The 20,435-nt window shown below is 49.2% G+C and overlaps 1 protein-coding gene across 4 annotated transcripts in view; it reads left to right on the top strand.

The window, feature by feature from the left end:
* The window catches only part of ABR (ABR activator of RhoGEF and GTPase), a 186,369-nt gene that overhangs the window by 71,633 nt on the left and 94,301 nt on the right, over positions 1–20,435 (top strand). For all 4 annotated transcript variants that reach the window (XM_049114256.1, XM_049114255.1, XM_025476217.3 and 1 more), the window contains exon 2: positions 18,685–18,869. In XM_049114256.1, coding sequence (XP_048970213.1) covers positions 18,685–18,869 — 185 coding nt within the window. The remainder of the gene's footprint in view (positions 1–18,684; positions 18,870–20,435) is intronic.

Raw genomic sequence — 20,435 nt, forward strand, 5'->3', positions numbered from 1 at the left:
TATGGCGTGGTTGACTGGAGCTGTTCCTGATTTCTGCACGGGCAGAATGAGAGATGTGGGCATTGCCTGAGGACAGAGGAAAACCCGGGAAGCAGTTGGTGATGTCAGGGCAGGGCCCAGACTTGAGTCATTGATAGAGCTTGGGATTTCTGCCTGGGACCCTCTAGGAGTGAAGACTACTTGTTAAATGAATTCTCAGCAGAGAGAGGTTTGGTGAACTGGTCCAGAGTAAGATGGAGAACCAGGAGAATGAGGGCCTTTTCCACAGCCTGGCAATCAGATCTGACTTGTCGTGTTTATGAGGCATGTCAAGTTTATGAGTAGTTAGTACTTAGGTGGTGCTAGCACTCTTCTAAGTACACTTTAGATATACTTTACTCATTTAATCCTTACAGAAACCCTCGGAGATTGGGTGATATTACTCTATTTTGAACATGAAATAGAGGCACGGAGATGTTAAGTGATTTGCCCAAGGTCACACAGCTGGTAAGAGGTGGAGCTGAGATTCAAGCCTAGGTAGTCTAGCTCTGGAGCATGAACACTTGACTACTGTCTCTGCTCTTATCTTCTGGAAATATGATAGGGAGTTAGCTTGCATGGCCTACCCTGGAGAGTGTGTGTGTACATGTACGTACACATACACACACAGTTTACCAGCAATGGGAGGGAAGGCTCAGGGCTACACTTAAGAGCTCCTGTGTGTTAATGGCTGTGGCCTGTGTATTTGTGGGAGCCCAGGGAGACCTGTACCTGTGTGCACGAGGGCCCCTTTCTTCTTCCCTCCTTGCCTTTGTGGTTCCCTGGAGGCTGTGTGCCCTGCCATCACTGGTGTAGAGCTCTAGAACATATTGCTGCAGACTGTGCACCTGGATTGCTTGCTTAATCCTGTTGGAGGGCCCCAGGCTCCCAGGAAGGAGCTTGGATCTGGGGCTGTGAGTGGATAGTGGGCCCTGAAGAAGCAGGCAGTGAAAGTGGAAACACAATTGCTGTATATTTGGGCTTTTCTCTTGTGCCTCTTTTGGTACTTGGGTAGCCTATGGAGTGTCCACACAATGTGCAGCTTCTTTTTTTTTTTTTAAGGAAGGAAGAAATCCCCCTTTTTTATTGTTAAATGTATGTATGTATGTATGTATGTATGTATTTATTTATTTATTTAACAGAGAAAGCTCTCACAGGTAAGGGGGCAGGAGAAACAGACTCCTCACTGAGCGGGGATCCCAACATGGGGCATGATCCCAGGACCCTAGGATCATGACCTGAGCCAAAGGCAGATACTTAATTGACTGAGCCACCCAAGGCCCACCATTGTGCAGCTTCTTTCAGCCCCTGAGACACCAGACAAACTAGGATTTCTCTCAATGTCTTTCCAAGGGCCAGGATTTAGAGGATAAATAATAATAATAATAATAATAATAATAATAATAATAATAATAATAATATCAACAATAACAGTCCCCAACATTATTTACTACATGCGAGGCCCTGTTCTTAGTCCTTTACTTGAGCTAACTAACTCATTTGACTGTCACAGAGCTCTATAAAATAGTGTTATTATTATTGTCTTCTTTTTTTTTTAATTTTTATTTATTTATGATAGTCACACAGAGAGAGAGAGAGAGGCAGAGACACAGGCAGAGGGAGAAGCAGGCTCCATGCACCGGGAGCCCGAGGTGGGATTCGATCCCGGGTCTTCAGGATCGTGCCCTGGGCCAAAGGCAGGCGCCAAACCGCTGCACCACCCAGGGATCCCTATTGTCTTCTTTTTATAAAGGAGGAAACTCAAGCACAGAGAGGTTAAGTAAATTGCCTAAGGTCACACAGCTAAAACTGGGATTTGAATTTAGATAGCCTAGCTCCAGAGTCAGTGCTATCAAAGCACTACCCACTCCTGTGCCCTTTCATGGCTCCTCGAGGAAGTCTCCAGGCCCTATAACCCTTCTCTTGCCCTCAATTCAGAGTCTTGCTCTCATTTTCCTGGGAGACTGGGATGTACCCACTTGCCTGCCTGCAGGTCCTATGTATGAGATACAGCCTCCGACAGCAGCCAAGCCCTGGTTTTTGTGGGTATTGTGCCCCTTCTCTCCTCTCATGCTCACATGCCCAGATGTGGAAGGGACATTTCCAGGAGGTCTCCTGGGAGCAGGGGTAATTAATTGACTTTGGCCATTGCTCCTCCGGCCTCATCCCACCAGTCTGCCCGCACTCAGATAATCCAGTGTGTAAATAACAGGTCCTGCCGGCCCTGTGGGCTCTGGTACCTGTGTCTCTTGGCTTGTCTTCTCTGGCCTGTGGTCTGCAGCCACACTTGTATGAGAGCCAGGTTGCAACCTCTTTCCCTCCCTTCTCCCACATCAGCCCCTGGGTCATGTCTGGTCCTGAACTAGTTCTTGGAGGAGGTTTTATTCCTGCAGGAGGTAAGGCTGGCATCTCTGGCAGCCAGGTGGGAGGATGGAGCTGTGGATCTGAGTGGAGGACCTGGGAGGTGGCAGAGGGGTAGGGGCAGAACCAGGGGAAGTGGTGACCTGGGAGAAGTTACATTTCCAGCTGTGACCCCTGGGATGGTTCTGTATGCTCTCCAAGACATTGCCATGGCATCGGTTGGGTATAGGGCGGTTGAACACTGTAATGGGTGCTCAGGTGCTATTTGATGGGAGAGAGAGTATTGGAATTGGGGCCAGCAGATACCTGACAGCCCCTGCCTAGAGCAGAGCTGGGCTTGTCTTGTGCCAGGTAGTTGGCAGCAAAACAGAAATGAACTGTGGAGGTGGAACCTACCTGTGTAACGCAGAAAGTGACTCCAAAGCCCTCTTTGGAAATCAGGTGGACTCCAGGCCTGGTTTAGTTCCCTGCCTCCTGCTAACCCCCATGAAAGAGTTTCTGTCTTTGGTTCTGCTCCTTCTGTTCCTTCTTGTCTGCTTTTTTTTTTTTTTTAATTTATTCATGAGAGACACACACAGAGAGAGGCAGAGACACAGGCAGAGGGAGAAGCAGGCTCCATGCATGGAACCCAACGTGGGACTCGATCCCAGGTCTCCAGGATCACGCCCTGGGCTGAAGGCGGCACTAAACCGCTGAGCCACCGGGGCTGCCCCCTTGTCTGCTTTTTAAAAATATTTTATTCTATTTTTAAATTGTGATAAAATACATGAAACAAAATTTACCATCGTAATCATTTTTAAGTATGCAGTTCAGTGGCATGAAGTACATTCACCTTGCTGTGCAACCTTCCTTACTGTCTGTCACCAGAACTCTTGTCATCTTGTGAAACTGAAACTCTGTACCCATTAAACACTAACTCCTCCTCTGCCCAACTGAGCTCCTGGCAACCATCATTCCACTTCCTGTCTCTGTGAATTTGACTACTCGAAGTACCTCATATAAATGGAATCATAGAGTATTTGTCTTTTTGTGACTGGCTCATTTCACTTAGCATGATGTCCTCAAGATTCATCCACATTGTAGCAGGTCAGAATTTTTTTCCTTTTTAAGACTGGATAATATTCCATTGTATGTATATCACCATGTTTACATTTTATTTATCCATTTATTCATCATTAGAGGTGTGGGTTTCTTCAGTGTTTCACTGTTGTGAATAATGCCACAATGAATACGGGTGTTTTTCTGTCTACTTTTGGACTTAGTTCTCACACCAGTGATAGGCCATCCTTGGGGCTTGGTCAGGGATGGGCTTGCTGACTTGGTCTTAGGAAAGTGGGTGGGTCACCAAATTGGTGGGAAGGCTTGACCTTCTGGTGTCGGCTTCTACCAAACACTAAGCCTGTTGATGCTCCTGGCATCAATCTACTTGCCTGAGGACATTCCAGACTTCCTTCTCCTCTGCCCTCAGAAGAGAGTGCTGGTTCTCTCCAAAATAGGAGGAAGGTGGCTGTAGCTCACCACAAGCCTGGCATGGGTGGTGTCAGGAGAAAGGGACTAGTGGGCATTGCAAAGTGCATGTGGAACTTCTTTGAGACTGAGGCTGGCCAGCTGACCTTACATGGAGTACTTGGAGATGTTTTAGGGTAAGCTGGTTATGCTGTAGAACCAGCTCAGTCCTGGAATCTCTATGACTTAACGCAAGCAAGGTTTACTGCTTGCTCACACCTCCTTGTCAGTAGGTAGGGGCCTCTGCTCCACGTGGTCACTCAGGGACCCAGTTAGATGGAGGCTGTACCTTCTGAACCCATAGCCTCCAAGGTCACTGCAGCTGGGGAAGAAGAATGGAGAATTGTGCATGAAGGCTGACCAGAGCAGAGAGAGTCAGAAGGCATCAGGGCCTTGGTGTGGTTATGTGTCTGTATCTGTGTGCACCTGTATGCATGTGTGTGCCTCTCTGTGTGCATGTATGTGTGCATGTGGGCAAAGAGCAGAAACCAGCTGGCTGGGCAAACCACATTGCCCTTTCCCCGCTCAGCCCTCACCTGGCTTTGTACCACTCCTGAGGATAGGTAATCTGGTGGTTCAGGAAGAGGCCATTGACTTGGGGGGATCCTCTCATCTCCTCTCAGTGGATGACAAAAGAGAATTTGTCAGACAAAACCACTGACACTCTGGAGCTGAGGGGGCAGAGAAGGACATGAATTTGGAGGTACCCTTATATAGCCCTGTTCAATAATAGAGTGATTTTTAAGGTCTAGGGAAGCTCTGTGGAGAGACAGCAGCTTGAGCTGAATGCCAGGAAGTTGGCCTCCTGGAAGCAATGGACAGAGATGTGGGGTGTTTTTGTGGATGTATGTGTGAGGGTGTCTAAGCATGTGCAAGCTGGAAATGTCTTGGCTGACTTTTACAGAGAAAGGTGGGAGCCTGGGGCTACTTGGCCCTGAGATTGAAGGGAACCCCCAGTATGGAGGGCAGGAGTCATAGATTCTGGTCCTGGATGCCACCAAAGCACAAGGCTGCTCTAGGGGTTTTACTGATCCCTCTGGACCTTACATTACTTACTGTTTTCTGAACTGTCCCTTCTTATTTCTCAGCACTAGATTGAGGGTCATTTAATTTTTATAAATACCCTAGGGACTCATGAAACCATATATAGGAGAGGGGTCTCTGAGGAGGCCATCCCAGGCGAGTGCTAAGTGGGATTGGATTTGAAAGTCATTGTCATAATGCTTCCTCTTCACTACCTCCTATCCATTCCCCCTTCTGCCTCTTTGGGGCCAAGTAGCATTTCCCACCAGCATGTGGGCAGAGAGGAAGAAGAGCAGAGCCTTAAATCAAATCAGTCCAGGATCATTACTTGTCATTAATCCATGGCAGTTCAGAGGGGAAGCTGGAGACAAATTAAAGCTGTTAACTCTAACAAGAGTTAGAGCTCCTGTAGGATTTGTCAGAGTGACCTCCTGGCCCCAGACCCTAAATAATTGAATTGGTTGTTATGGGAGGAGATTCACAGGAGTTTTATCGAAATCAATCAGTTGGCAGAGACCTAGCATCTGCTAGGTGAGCGCCGGAAGAGGCCGTCCTTGCTCTCCAGATTCCTGCCACCTAGTGGGGGAAGCCAGAATCCGCCAAAGGCCAAATGAGTGCGAATTCAACTTTCTTTGTAAAGAATGGTTTTTGTCTGATTGATTGAATGCTATACTGTTCGTAAAATACTTTGCTTATTTGGCATCTTACAGTGCTCTGCAGAGCAGCCCCATGGGATGGGCGGGGCATCTGTGGTATCCCATTTCACAATGAGAAAGTAGAGGCACCCAAAGAATGAGCAATTTGCTAGAAGTACAGAAGAGCTGGGAGAACCCAGGTTTGTCTGACTTCTGGCTCCAGGCTTGACTCATTGTAAGCCACTGATTGGCTGATGGGCTACTGATAGTAGCAGTGGGGTTGTTCAGTCCTGCTCGGGGTCTGTTCCTTTCCCTGGGTCCTGCACATAATAATGCAGGAGATGTTGAATGACTATTGTTCATTGACACAGAAAGATTTCCTCCATTATGCCAACGTCATCTAACCATTCTGGACCAGTATTCCTGTATGTTCAGAGGGTATAGAACTGCTTTTTTCCTAGAGCAATTAGAAATTCTAGGTTCTTTGGAGACTATGCCAGTCAGACTATGCCAGTCTTTTGGACTTGGTCCAAAGAGTAGACTCTAATTTGTGGGTCAGTTGTTTATTAGCCAGGTGGCCCTGGACAAGGACCAGAACCTCTTTGAGCCTCAGTTTCCCCCTGTGTAAAATGGAGGAGTAATATCCACTCTGACAACATCTGAATATTGTGAGAACTGGGCTGCGGGGTTGCTCTGCACACTGTAAAACGTGGTGCAGATAATAGTGTTTCTCTTCCATCTCTCTGAGCCTGGACACTGCTAAAGCCACTCTTCTCTGCCCAGGGCTGTTGGCAGGCCCCTTCCCCCTTGCCTGCTGCTTCTGCCCTTGTCATTGAACCCCGAGACTTAAGATTCCTTTGTCTCAGGCTTTGGGGCCCTGGCTTCTCCGGGCAGGTCCCCGTCTCTGCCTTCCTCCCCAAGGGAGCCTGGAGGGAGAGCATCTGATCGAATCTCCATGGCAACCAGAGAGGCCAAGCTGTACCCCCATACTGGGGTGGGGGGGGCATTGAGTCTGTTCCCAGCAGTGAGGCCGAGCCAGAACCCACTGCTCCAACTGCAGCTCTCCCAAGGCACTTGCAGGAACCAGCTGCTGCATCGCTAATTCCTTGTCTTCCGGCTGCCCCTTCGCTGGGTTAGCACCCCTGCTCTGGGCCTATGTGAAGGCCTCCAGGTGAGGAGGAGACTACCCTGTGGTCCAGGTGGCTGCTGCAGGCTCTGTGTGACTGGGGTAGGGGCTGTATCTCCCCGCCCCAGCCTGCACCCTGTGCACAATCTGAGTAAAGCCTTCTATGATCGCCTCCTCTGCCTCTTCCCAGGGAGCCCTCCTTCAGGACTTAATTCCAACCCCACCTCTTGCAAGTAATCTTTCCTGGGCTTCTCATTCCACATAGCCGATGGCTTCCCAGTACGGTTTCAGGCTTCAGTTTCATTTGACTTGGGGTCCTTATGTTCGTCTGGTGGTTCTCAGCCTTACAATACATTGGAATCACCTGGGGAGTTTATAACAGCTCCAATGCCCAGCTCCCATCCCTAATTCAATGTGGATCTCTGGAGTGGGAGCTAGATAATTTTCAAAGTAGTTTCCAAACTTTCTGGGGGATTCCAGTGTGCAGTGAAGTTGAAGATTTGAACTATTCTGATGGCCTGTGATGCCTTGCTCAAAGCTGAACCTCTTGAATATAGGCTGATGGAGGAACAGTTGGGCCAGCTGATGGAGGAAGGCCTCCAAGAGCCTTGCCCTGTGGTCAGTTTCCAAAGCCCTGGTTCTGTTTTTTGTTTTTCAAGGACTAGGAGATCCCTGAGGGCACTTGCCCCACAGGAAGAGGACCAAGTTAGTAATGACGATTACTGTTTATTTAGCATTTGCCCTGGGCCACATGCCTCATACTAATATATTTTCTCATTGGGACCCCACAGAAAACTCATGAGGCTTAGACATTATGTGTTTTACCTCATTCATAGATGAGGAAACTGAGGCTCTGGAAGTGTTAATACTGGAATTATAACCTGCATCTGACTCAAAGCCCATGCCCTGGGCCACTGTGCCATCCCAGCTGCCCAGCCCCTTTCCTGTCAGTTGTAGAGCAGGGGCTATGGAGAAGGAGGTCGCTGGAAATGTGATGGCCCAGGGACACCTCACCTTAGTGCTATGCTACCCCTGAGGGCTCCTAGTGGTATCTCCTGGATCTGCTGAGGTCATGGGGCCCAGAAGGTGTCCAGCCTGCTTTGCTGTTCCTTCAACTGACCTCTCCTGACGACTCTTCTGCCCAGACACTGTCCAAGTCCTTTAACTTAATTATGTTATTTAATGGCAGCTCACAGCCCACTTGTAACATGAGCATCATTATCCCTGTCTCAAGGGTGAGTAACAAAACACAGTTCTTCCAGTTCTGTGGCAGCCTAGCTCCGGCATGGACAAGAAGACCCTAAATTGTGGGTCAGCTTTGGGGTCTTTGTTTCCACCACACTGTGGGGAGGCCAAGTTTCATAGTCCTGTGTGCCCCTCAGCTGTGCGGAGATGAGGCTCACTGTAGGGGTTGTCAGCCTCAAAACTGACCCCAGTGTCCTGGCCTCCTGAGAATATGGGGAAGACCTGGCTTAGTTGGAGGAGGAATTGAGGGGAGTTAGGGGATTTGGGGGGAAATGAGCCGTTCTGTGCCTATCCCAGGAAGGGGCTGACATTGGGGAGCCACATGTACACAACAGGGTACAGGCTTCAGCCCAGTACCTGGCAACCAGGGGAGGTCTGGATAGGGAGCAGAATCATTGTCTGGGACCTGGTGACAGGAATGGCAGGTCGGAAGGACTCTATCCATGCAAGAGGGCACTGAGACCCCAGCTCCAGCTACACCCGTCTGTTCTGCAATGCCCAAACAAAAGGGCACAGTTATAACCCTGTTCTTCACAGCTCTGTTCACCTCACTGGAAATAGCTTCTTCCTTCCCTTCCTGTCTCACTTCCCATCAAGGGATGCTCAGACACTCCTCCAAATGGATCTCTTCCTTTACCAGAGTTTAACACCTGTTGTTTCTTCCACTTCTGGGCCCTGACAGCAACCCGCCCGCATGATTTTTCTTTATTCATTCTGGTCTTCCACATTATAATGGTTAAAGCACCAGTCCAGGAGTCAGACTAGCTGTGTTCAACTCAATCTTCCACTTGCCAGTCTAAACCTTGGGCAAGTGACTTGGCTCCCAATGCCCCCACTTCCTTTTTTTGTAAATGAGACTCATGACAGTACTACTTGCTTGGTTTTAAATTTTACATATGTCTACTTGTGTAACGACCACTCAGATCGAGATATAGAGTATTTCCAGCACCTCAGAAAGTTCCCTCTTGCCCCTTCCCAGTCAACACCCACTGCCTCCTATGCCCACCCTGGGAGCCACTAATGAGAATTTCTATCACCATCCATTTGTTTTGCCTGTTCTTGAATGTCATATAAATGGACCTGTGTATGCACTCTTTTGTGTCTGGTTTCTTTTGCTGAACATGTTTGTAAGATTTGTACATCACTGGGTTGCTTGGAAGATCAGGCTATGCACAACCAGTGCCCAGCACAGCCACAAATGACAGTGAGTGTGCATAGGACCACAGTGGGAGATCCCAGAGGGCAAGAATGCCACCTCTGCCCCTTTGCTTTGTTACTACCTGATGTAGCGTGTGACACACAGAGACTTTGGACGTTCTCTGAAGACCTTTAATGCTGCTTTGGTGGGAATGATGGTCAGGACTGGGCTTCCCAAGGTTGCCCTTCCCCAGTCCTATGGCAGTTCTGGGGCAGAAAATAAGCCTATCACCTAACATGAGCCTTCATAGCACACCTGCTGGGAGGGCAGGACTATTCCATACCTAGAACGTAACTTTATCCTGCACCTACATGGTTCTTAGAGTTGCTGAGAAGAAGTGGGAAAGATTCCCTCAAACTGCCCTCGGCATCTGTTTTGGAGGTTGGATGTACCAGGATATATTCTTGGCTGTGTCTAACATCATTGGTACTAGACAGCCTCAGGGGAAGGTTGTAAACAGCTTGACACCTGTGTGCCTCCAGCTGTTGGGTTACCCCTTCCCTCCCCTTGCACCTACCAGAGCTGAGGATGGTGAAAATGACGTCTGGTCATTTGGGTTTGAACCTTACCCCTCAACAGGCCAACTCTCCACCTTGCCCCAAAAGAGCATATCCAAGGTCTCTGTGGTCTGTCACTGGTTGGCTTATGTCCTGCCATCTGGCACAGGCTCCGTTACAGGTTTAGAATAGGTAACCCTGTGTTCATGTGTGGTCAACCTGGATGACTTCTAGATCTGGAGGTCACAGGATCCTCTGCCTGGATTGTAACTTGAGAGGAATATGTGCATCGGGCAGAATGACCTAAAGTTAAAAAAAAAAAAAAAAAAAAAAAAGAATGACCTAAAGTTAGTGATATTTGGCAGTGATGTGGCCGGCAAGACCCCACAGGGTTAATGTTCCAGATCAGCAGTCCCCACTGGGTCCTGCCTAGCTCTCAGCTTGGTTCATGAGGCCCCCAGTGTGCCAGCCTGTGCCTGCTTCTCCAGTGCTCTCTGCTACCTCACCCTCCTGTTCACGCAGTGTTCTAGCCATGCTGGGCTATTTATAGTCCCCTTGAGGGGCCCTGCTGTTTGCATTTTGTGCCTTTGCCAAGCCTCTTCTCATTGCCTGGAACTCTGCTCCCATCCCCATCTGCCTGGCAAGCACCCACACATCCTTCAAGATTCAATTAATAATATTAATAACAGCCACTAAGATTTATTGGGTACTTACTATGTGCTAAGTACTCTGTGCATTATTCCAGTTAATGCTCAGAGCAGCCCTGGGCACTAGGCTCCTTCATCATCCTCTTTCACATTCACTAGGTTAACCTGTATTCATTCATAGGTGGCTACCCTGTGTCAGGCACTCTTCTGAGCACAGACAGGTTAGAAACTGACAGATCCTGGACTGGAACCTAAGCTGTGTGACCCCAGGGTCTTGCTCTTAGCCACAGTAACAAACCACCTCCTTCTGAGTACCACCTGAGCTCTTCCAGCCATCCCCTTACCCACACAGTTGCCTCCTCCCTCCTCTCTGCCTCACCTGCAAGGTACTTCTGTCATGGCACCCAGAATGTTTTATTGCCCACTGAACAGTTTTCCTTTGCTGGGCTATAAGGGTATCACTTAGGAATATATTTATTTTAAGTGACAGAAAATCTAATATTTAGGGGCTTATATTTTTCACTTAAGTGAAAAATGAGATGGGCTACTTCTGGTGTGGTTCGGTGGCTCAACAGCTTCGAGGGAATGTCTATGTTCTTTCTTGATCATTTCCTCAGGCAGCAATATGGCCACTATAGCTCCAGTCATCACACTAGAGTTCAAAGCAAGAAGTCCCTTTTTAATTATCAAGGCAAAGGCCTTACCAGAGGCCCCATCAAGACTTTGCTTGTGTCTCATTGACCAGAGTGATATCAAATGGCCACTCCTAGTTGTAAGTGAGTCAAAGAAAGCGAGCATCTTGCCTGGGGCTGGGTCCTTTGCCACCTCATATAAAACCAGGGTGAGATAAGCAGGGATGAAGAGAAGGTGGATATTGGGCAGGAGATAAGCGGTACGTGCTTGTGTCTTAGGGCATAGAGATCATGTACTTCCAAATTCTTAGAATCTGAATGCTTTATAATGCAATGTGCTGTTGCCTTGCATTTATTCTATGCACATACACTTTTATTTTTTTTAAACATAGTATCCTACTGTACACATTATTTCCCTTTTCTCTTAATAAGATGATATACACCATCCATATAATTTTAATGGCTGCATAGTAGTCCATCTTGGAGAAATACTATACTCAACCAATTCCCTATAATCATTCAGTTTGTTTTTAATATTTCACAATCACAAACAGCCCTATGATTAATAACATAACCTTATTTGTAGATACACATAATTAATTTCGTAATCTTGGGTTATGCTGGGTTAAAAGCTGTGCCAACTATTAAAGCTTTCCAAGTGAGTTACCAAACTGACTTCAGACGAGTTGTGCCAGTTGTACATACTCTCCAAGTATGTTCTTTTTTTCTTTTAAAGGATTTTATTTTAAGTAATCTCTACACCCAACATGGGCTTGAACTCATGACCCAGAGATCAAGAGTCACACACTCTATGGGCATTCCGGGTGGCTCTGCGTTTTAGCGCCACCTTTGGCCCAGGGCATGATCCTGGAGACCCGGGATCGAGTCCCATGTCGGTCTCCCTGCATGGGGCCTGCTTCTCCCTCTATGTCTCTGCCTCTTTCTCTCTGTGTGTCTCTCATGAATAAATAAAATCTTAAAAAAACAAAAAACAAAAAACAAAAGAGTCACACACTCTACTGACTGGGCCAGCCAGGAGCCCCTATACCCTCCAAGAGTTTCTGAGGGTGCCTATTCCCTGACAACTTTGGGTATTTTTTTAAACCTTGATGATTTGATAGAAAATTGCAAATATATATATGTAAATATATATATGTGTGTATACATATATGTTTGCATTTTCTTTTATTACATTTTTTAAAAGATTTTATTTATTTATGAGAGATACAGAGAAGGAGAGTGAGAGAGGCAGAGACACAGGCAGAGGGAGAAGCAGGCTCCCCACAGGGAGCCCGACATGGGACTCGATCCTGGGTCTCTAGGATCAGGCCCTGGGTCTCTAGGATCAGGCCCTGGGCCAAAGGCGGCGCCAAACTGCTGAGCCACCCGGGCTGCCCTTTTATTACATTTTAAATGTACATATACACTGAGCATTTGTAGTCTCCATTTAATTGTCTCTTCATTTTTCTAACATTTAGAACATTTTGCAGAAGTTTGTGCAAGTGCTTTATATATTCAGGAGACGAGGAAGTTTATGGGAGCAAGGTGCAGCTGAGCCAAATTTGAAGGCTAAATAGGATTTCACAGGGTGGAAAGGGCTGAGGGTAGTGTTCTAGGTCTAGGAATAGCATATGCAAAGGTCCAGAGGGGGAAAACAGTGTTGCATGTCTGGGGACTGTATTAATTTCACAGAGGTGCTATAAAAATTGTTACCACAAATTTGGTGGCTTAAAACAACAGAAATTTATTTTCTCACAGCCTGGAAACCAGACTCCAAAATAAAAGTGTTGGCAAGGCAGTGCTCCTTGCTGAGATTGGTGGGGGGAGAATTCTTTCTTGCTTCTTCCAACCTCTGGTGACTCCAGGCATTCCTTGGCTTTTGGCAGCCTAACTCCAATCTCTGTCTCCATCTTCACATGGCCTTCTTTACATCTGTGTCCTCTCCCCTTCTGTTTCCCGTAAGGACCTATCATCAGATTTAGGATCCACTCAATTAATCTAGGAATATCTCATCTTGAGATATATATATATTTTTATTCATGAGAGACATAGAGAGAGGCAGAGACACAGGTGGAGGGAGAAGCAGGCTCCCCACAGGGAGCCCGATGTGGGGCTTGGTCCCCGGGCCCTGGGACCACGACCTGAGCCGAAGGCAGACGCTCACTCGCTGAGCCACCCAGGCGCCCCTCATCTTGAGATCTTTAACTTAATGACATCTGCAAATACCCTCTTTTCTTTTTGTTAAAGAGTTTTTATTTATGTATTCATAAGAAACAGAGAGAGGCAAAGACATAGGCAGAGGGAGAAGCAGACTCCTTGCGGGGAGCCTGATGCAGGACTTGATCCCAGGACCCCAGGATCATGACCTGCGCCAAAGGCAGACTCTCAACCACTAAGCCACCCAGGTGACCCTGCAAATCCCCTCTTTTCAAATAAGGTCACATTCATAGGAACTGAGATTAAGATTTGAGTGGTTAGGGCAGCCTGTGTGGCTCAGCGGTTTAGCGCCGCCTTCAGTCCAGGCATGATCCCGGAGACCCGGGATCGAGTCCCACATCAGGCTCCCTGTATGGAGCCTGCTTCTCCCTCTGCCTGTGCCTCTGCCTCTCTCTCTCTCTCTCTCTGAATAAATAAATAAAATCTTAAAAAAAGATTTGTGCGTTTATATATATTTCTACTGTAGCACCCACTGCAGGGACCTGGGAGATGTCTGATATTACTTGGCAGCAGAGTATGACCTGTAAAGGTAGATTCAGGTGCTGACCATGAAGGGCTTCGAGCTGGGGCATTCGGGTTTTACCCTTGAAATGAATGTGGAACTGTTGAATTTCGAATAGGGGAGAAACAGTCAGATTTGCAGTCTGGCTCATGGGAAGACAGTGTTGTAATTGTCCTCGTAAGAGCTGATGAGAGTGGGGAAGAGGTTGGGGAATGGGGATATTTCAGGATATAGAAGATGAGGAGCAGGAAGAAGGAGGGATCTAGAATGACTTCTAGGTTTCCAACTTGAGCAATCTAACATATTAACTTCAGGAAAGGGGTGGACTTGAGGTTCCTGAGGATGGAGATGTCCAGGAAATAGAGAGATGAGTCTACAGCCCAGACTTCTCTCTGGTGTGTAAATAAAATTTGGGAGGGGCAGCAAAGCAGGGGTGACAGAAGCTTGGAAAGCACCATTTCCCCCCATCATTTTATTTTCAAATAGAAAAGTTTGAAGAATTATACAGTGAGGAGCACCTGGCTGGTTCAGTCAGTAGAACATGTAATCCTTAATCTCAGGGTTATAAATTCAAGCCCCACTTTGGGCATGGAGTCTACTTAAAATTTAAAAAAAAGAATTGTACAGTGAATACCCATGTACCCACCATCTAGAATCTATAATTATCTGTACTTTTTAGATGTTTTCTGTGCTTGCTTTATCATCCATATCTCCATTCCTTTGAGTATCATCAATCCATCTTGTTACATGTTTCAGAGCAAGTTGCAAACAGCAGTACACTTCAACACTTAAGCATGAATATCATTAACTAGAGTTCAGTGTTTAGTGAAATGCACAGATCTTAAGTGTATTTCACGAAGTTGACGAATGCATCAACCTGTGTACCCCAAATTCCTGCCAGCATACAGAATATTTTTTAATATTTATTTATTTATTTATTTATTTATTTATTTGAGAGAGAGCATGCATGTGCAAGCAGGGGGAGAGACAGAGGGAGAGAGTCCTCAAGCCGACTTCCCAATGAGCACAGATCCCGATGCAGGGCTTGGTCCCAGGACCCTGAAATCATGACCTGAACCGAAATCAAGAGTTGAGCCCTTAACCCACTGAGCCACCCAGGTGCCCTGAGACATAGAACATTTCTATCACCCTGAAAGTTCCCTGTGCTCTTTACAATCAACTGCTGTCTCTCTGCAAACCCAGAGGTAACTACTGTTTTCTTTTTATTTTCAACCATAGAGTAATTTTGTCTGTTCTAGAACTTCATGTAAGTGGAGCCATACAGGATATGCGCCTTTGTGTCTGGCTTCTTTCACTTAGCATAATGCCTGTAGGAGTTACTGCTGTTGTTGTATGTATCAGTAGTTTGTCCCTTTTTATTGGTGAGCAGTATTCTGTTGTAAGGATACATACAGAATACCTATTTTTAAGGTGTGGGCAGAGAAAAAGGATTCCACCAGGGACACTTAGAAGAACAGTGAAGGCAACAGAAAAAGCACCTGACAGAATGTCAAGGAAAATCTCCATCAGTTATATTGTTTGAGTACATATAACATAAAAGCTAAATAACAGTGGCTTAAACCACATGAGCATTTTTTTCCTCTCATATATAAAAGATGTCTGGGGGCACCTGGGTGGCTCAGTTTGTTAAGTGTCTGCCTTCAGCTCAGGTCATGATCCCCGGGTCTCAGGATAGAGTTTCTGGTGGGCTCCCTGCTCAGTGGGGAGTCTGCTTCTCCCTCCCCCTCTGCCCCTCCCCTCTGCTTGTGCTTTCTCTCAAATAATCTTGTTTTAAAAGAGTTTTATTTATTCATTTATTTGAGGCAGAGTGAGCATGAGAGAGCACAAGCAGGGGGAGAGACAGGGAAAGGGAGAAGCAGCCCCCCCCCCTCCCTGAGCAGGGAGGTTCAATGTTCAATTCTGGGATCCTGGGATCATGACCTGAGCCAAAGGCAGGCACTCAACCAATTGAGCCACCCAGGTGCCCCTAAATAAATAAAAAACATATTTTTAAAAGACTTTATTTATTTATTCATGAGAGACACAGAGAGGCAGAGACACAGGCAGAGGGAGAAGCAGGTTCCCTGCAGGAAGCCTGATGTGAAACTCAGTCCTGGAACTGCAGGGTCACGCCCTGAGCCAAAGGCAGACACTCGACCACTGAGCCACCCAGGCATCCCTAAATAAATAAAATCTTAGAAAGAAGAAGCAGTCTGGAGGTAGGCAGTCCAGGAGTGGTATGGCAACTCCTTGTGCCATCACCAGCCCAGGTTCCTAGCTGTCTGCTCAGCTAGCTTCAGCGCTGGCTTCTACCCTCAGTATCACCTCATGGTTTAATATGGCTGCTGGAGCTCCAGCCATCCCATCTTCTTGCCAAACTGGCAATAGAAGGAGGAACCATGGGGGTGGGGGTGGAGTAGGGTGTGGTATACCTTCCAGCTAAGCCAGTCGTTTTTAGCAGCCTTCCTCAAAGTTCCACACATATCCACTTAACATCTCATTGGCTGGAACTTAACCACATGGCTCACACCACTAGGGAAAGTAGTCTTTTAGTTAGCCACTGGGCACACTGCCACTCCAAATATAATGATAGTTCTGCTACTAGGAAGGGAAACGGATATTGGCTGTTAGCAGCCTCCTCTGCTTTCTCTCTTTTGAGACCTGGCGGCCGAGCCTTTTTATCTGTGGCTTCTTATAAACTGAAGCCCGTGGTTGGTAGATTTCCATCCTCCTGAGTTCCCAGGGCTCCTTCCTTCTCTGAGAATTGGTTTCTCTCTTTTTTGTGTCTTTTGTACCCTTTTCCTGGTAAGGGTTCTCCTGGGTCTCTGACTGGTTTTACAGAGGGTGGAATGAAAGGGAAAGTATCTAAGAACATTTGCAGAGGGCTCTGTGTGTACCCCTGGGCCTCCCCCACTGCTGTGGCTGGCGCCCGTCCCTCCCCTCTTTGGTCAACTCTCCTGACAAGGAGAGCTGTGGAAGTAGACTTCTCTGGAAGTTAGACACTCAAAGGGAAAAGGATGGCATTTGGAGACAGACAGGCACACCTGGGCTCAGATCTTCTCTGGGCAAATCTTTCTGAGACTCCCTGACCTTGGCTGTAAATTGGGGATAGTACCCAGAGCCTCACAGATGTTTCTAGGTTGAGAGGAATAGGAGACACAGGTTCACGGCTGCCACTCTGATGAGAATGAATTGGATCTTATCCAGATCTCATCCTGTGACTTCTGGGAATATAGGTCAGTGTTGAGGAGGGTCAGCATGGCCTGCTGGCATCTGAACTGTTGGCTAGGTCAGGGTTCACCATAGCTCATACCCTGGCCTTGACTCCAAGCACTAGCAGGGCAGCTGGGAACCTCCTGGAGGAGAGGTTGGTTAACGTGATGTTTCGTTCCCTCCTTATGCTTCTCCAAAATGAGGAGACCTCACTAAACAGCCGGGCTCCCTCACAGTGCCAGACTTGGGCCTATTGGACTCTGCAGCTTCTTTTCCTTCCTTCTGCCCCCTGGAAATAGCAGAATCGGCTCCCTCCCCTGCCAGCCTCATGCACAAGCCCTGTGTCCTCCCGTCAGTGGGCCCTATTTCCGTGTGCCTGGCATGCACACATTTCGGCGGCTGGATCTCATGGTTCTTCACATACATGCCTGTTCTGGAGAAAAAAAAAAATAACAGCTTACATCTTCTGACAGCTTAATGGGCTGTCAGCATAGGGACTGGAGCGAAAGTCAGAGGGAGCAGGTGCGGCGAGCCTGGGGGAAGCTCCTGGCTGCCGAAGGGCCAGATTGGACTGAGTATAGCTGTGGCCAGAAACCTTGGTGACCTGTTAACACCATTCTCAGGCTGCTGGCTGCCCAGGGCCTGGTATGTTGTGACAGAAGAGGAGGAGCCAGGGCCCCGTGGAGAATTTGGCTCAAACCCGAGACCTGAGAGGGACAGTGCATTCCTCTGCTCATTCATTCCGTCTGCACATTACTTGCCGAGGTCCTACTGCACGTGGGCCTGTGGGTTCTGGGCACACAGCGATGACTGAGACAGCCAGTTCCTGGCCCAGGGGCTCAGGGACAAGTGGGCAGGATCAACAGAAGCACTGGGAGGCCACATGCTGTAGTTCTGAGCTGAGGTGCCAGGGAGGACATCCTGGAAGATGTGGTATCTGAGCAGTTGACGGGACGGGGCCCAGACAGGGGGTGAGGGGCAGTGAGAGGGTTGCCGGTGCTGCTGCAGGAGAGACCCCACTGGTGGAGCTTGAGGGCCTTTCTGAGGTGCTGTGCCCCCAGGGGGCCCAGCCCACTGTCCCCTTGGCAGGGCTGCCTGTGCGTGGGCTGTGCAGCCTGCTTGGTGCCAGCAGCACCAAGGCAGTTAACAGCAGCTCGACTTCCCCGCGGCCTTCTCTCCCCCCTTCTCTGAAGGGAGCCTCCATTGAAATCACAGAAAGAAGTGCCAGCTTTTGAGTCTGCCATGAAACCCTGTCCCTGCCAGGCCTTGGAGCCACCCTCTCACCCACACCCTGCCAGCCTCGGGCTCCATCGTGTGCAGGGGGCCTTGTTTGGAGGCGGGTGCGGTACCTGCACCCTCCACCCTGAAACCCGTGCTGCCCCCCACACCAGGGATCGGCTCAATGTACAAATGGTACCCAAGGAGGAGGGGCTCAGGAAGTGACATCGCTCGGCCCGCCCCACCTCCTTATTCCCTATAAAAAGCAAAATGGTGACTCAGAGAGGAGAGTTGGAAGCGTCCTGCCTCCTGCTCCCACTGTGAATTTTTAGATTTGGAATTAGGCAGGAGGCAAAGGAAACGGCAGCTCAGAGTCTGCAACTGACATGCTATTAAGCGGGTGGCAACGGTGGAGCCTCTCCCCCCTGACTCCCAGCAGCCCCTGAACTGCAGCCCCGTTGCCTGCTGGCGCTCCCCAGCCTCTCCCGACGCCCGGGCCCCCCACGCAGCCCCCGCCCGGGCCAGGCCCTGCATGCTGCGGTGGGGGACATGGCAGCCGGGGGTCGCCGCCGGCGCCCACCGCGCTACCAGTCCCTGGCAGCCCTCGTGGAGGACTCTCAGTGGCCTTTCTTGTTCCTTGTCTCAGACTTCAGCTACGGGGCAGACGACTACGACGGAGAAGGGAATGAAGAGCAGAAGGGGCCCCCAGAGGGCTCGGAGACCATGCCATACATCGACGAGTCGCCCACCATGTCACCCCAGCTCAGCGCCCGTGGTCAGGGCGGCGGGGACAGCACCTCTCCCACCCCACCCGAGGGGCTGGCACCTGGGGTAGGTACACCTGCTTTTCCTTCTGGGTTGGGGAAGAGGGGGCCCCAGGGGACGGGGGGGGGCTAGGCAGGCCTGTGTGTCACAGGCCAGAGAATGCTTGGGATGCTCCTGGGGGAGCAGGGCTAGGGAGGTGTGGACCTGGATGTTGTTGATGCCCTCGTTACCTCCTTCAGGTCCCGGGCACCTCGTAGACTAGGCTCCCCGCCCCCCACCACCTGCTGCTCTCTCTGCCACCCCGGTACCTATCTCTGCCTCCTCTACCAGCCATCTGTTTCCCCTGCCTCCTGGGCACCCTCACTTCCTCTCTCAGCTTTCTCTTCCAGCCCCTCTCAAGCAGGATGGGGCCTGGGGGAGGGAACAGGCTCTCCTCTGGGCTGCAGCTGGGCAGGGGCTGCGCATGTGACCTGCGGGCTGTATGGTACAGATGCCTGCTAGGCAGAGCAAGGCTGGTCTCTCTGCTCTCTGTGGGGTGGAGTGAGTTGCTTCAGTAACATTCCCTGAAGATTAAAGGCCCCATTCTGCCCTCCTCTGGTGACTCTGGAACGGAATGAGCTCTAATGGTGTCCCCCTCTCCTCCTGTCGACTGATAGGAGCTCTGCTCCAAAGAGAAACATTTTACAAGGAATATTAAGTATGTGCTTTGAGACAAGGTAGGAGGCTTGCAAACCTTATAATGAATCCTGCTTCTGGCCACAGAGATCAGCTCTGTCTGTGCCCAGCTTGTACGCGTGTACCTGAAACACAGGGATGAGGGAAACATAGGGGCTCCTGGGGGCTATTTTTCTGGTGTTGGGGAGAATCAAAGCCATTCCTCAATTGTGGGGAGGGGTGGGACTTGGAGTGCCTGGTCCTGCTTGGTAGAGGGCTTGTCCAGGTGTGTTTTGTGGGGGTCCCCTTTCTTCTCTCTGATACCGCCCAGGAGCAGTCACTGAAGTGTGGTGGGATACTTGTTCCCCTCCTGAAGGGCCCAGCAATCCCCACTCCAGCAGGAGGGCTGCCCGGACCCTATCATTTCTGGAGAACCCCCTGCTTCTTTGCCTTGCAGCCTCCTTGGTCACCCTCCGCCCCTCCTCTCGCCCCCTCTTCACACACCAGGGTGGCTGTTATAGCCTTTGGCAACAAGGGCCTTGGCAACCAGCTTCCCACTTGGGGGAAGCCAGATTGTTGCTATGGCAACAGAGGCCTGCGGCAGAGCTTAGTGGCTGCCAGGCAGTGCAGGTTTGGAAATGGATGGTGGGGGCAGGTGAACAGTGGAGGGGACCAGTGAGGCTTGGGACCCCCCACAGCCAGCATTCTGGATTGTTGCCCTGTTGTCCTAAGGAAAGTGAGAGACCACCATCTTGAACATGTAGGGTAGGGTTTTTCTACTGATGAAGGAGGGAGTATTCTGGGACCTGAGCTAAGGCCACCCAGGGGAAACAAGGAGAAAATTCTTGTTCCCATCCTTGCCTTCAGGTCTCTGACCAAACAGCTCAGAGGACCCCTGGACGACTACGCTATTACCTCATTATGAGCAGATGCAGGAAGATTAACTATAGGACCCAACCCGGGACCAGGAATGCTAGC

This window comes from Canis lupus, chromosome 9 (genome assembly GCF_003254725.2).
Source record: "Canis lupus dingo isolate Sandy chromosome 9, ASM325472v2, whole genome shotgun sequence".
In the NCBI taxonomy this organism is placed as follows: Eukaryota; Metazoa; Chordata; class Mammalia; order Carnivora; family Canidae; genus Canis; species Canis lupus.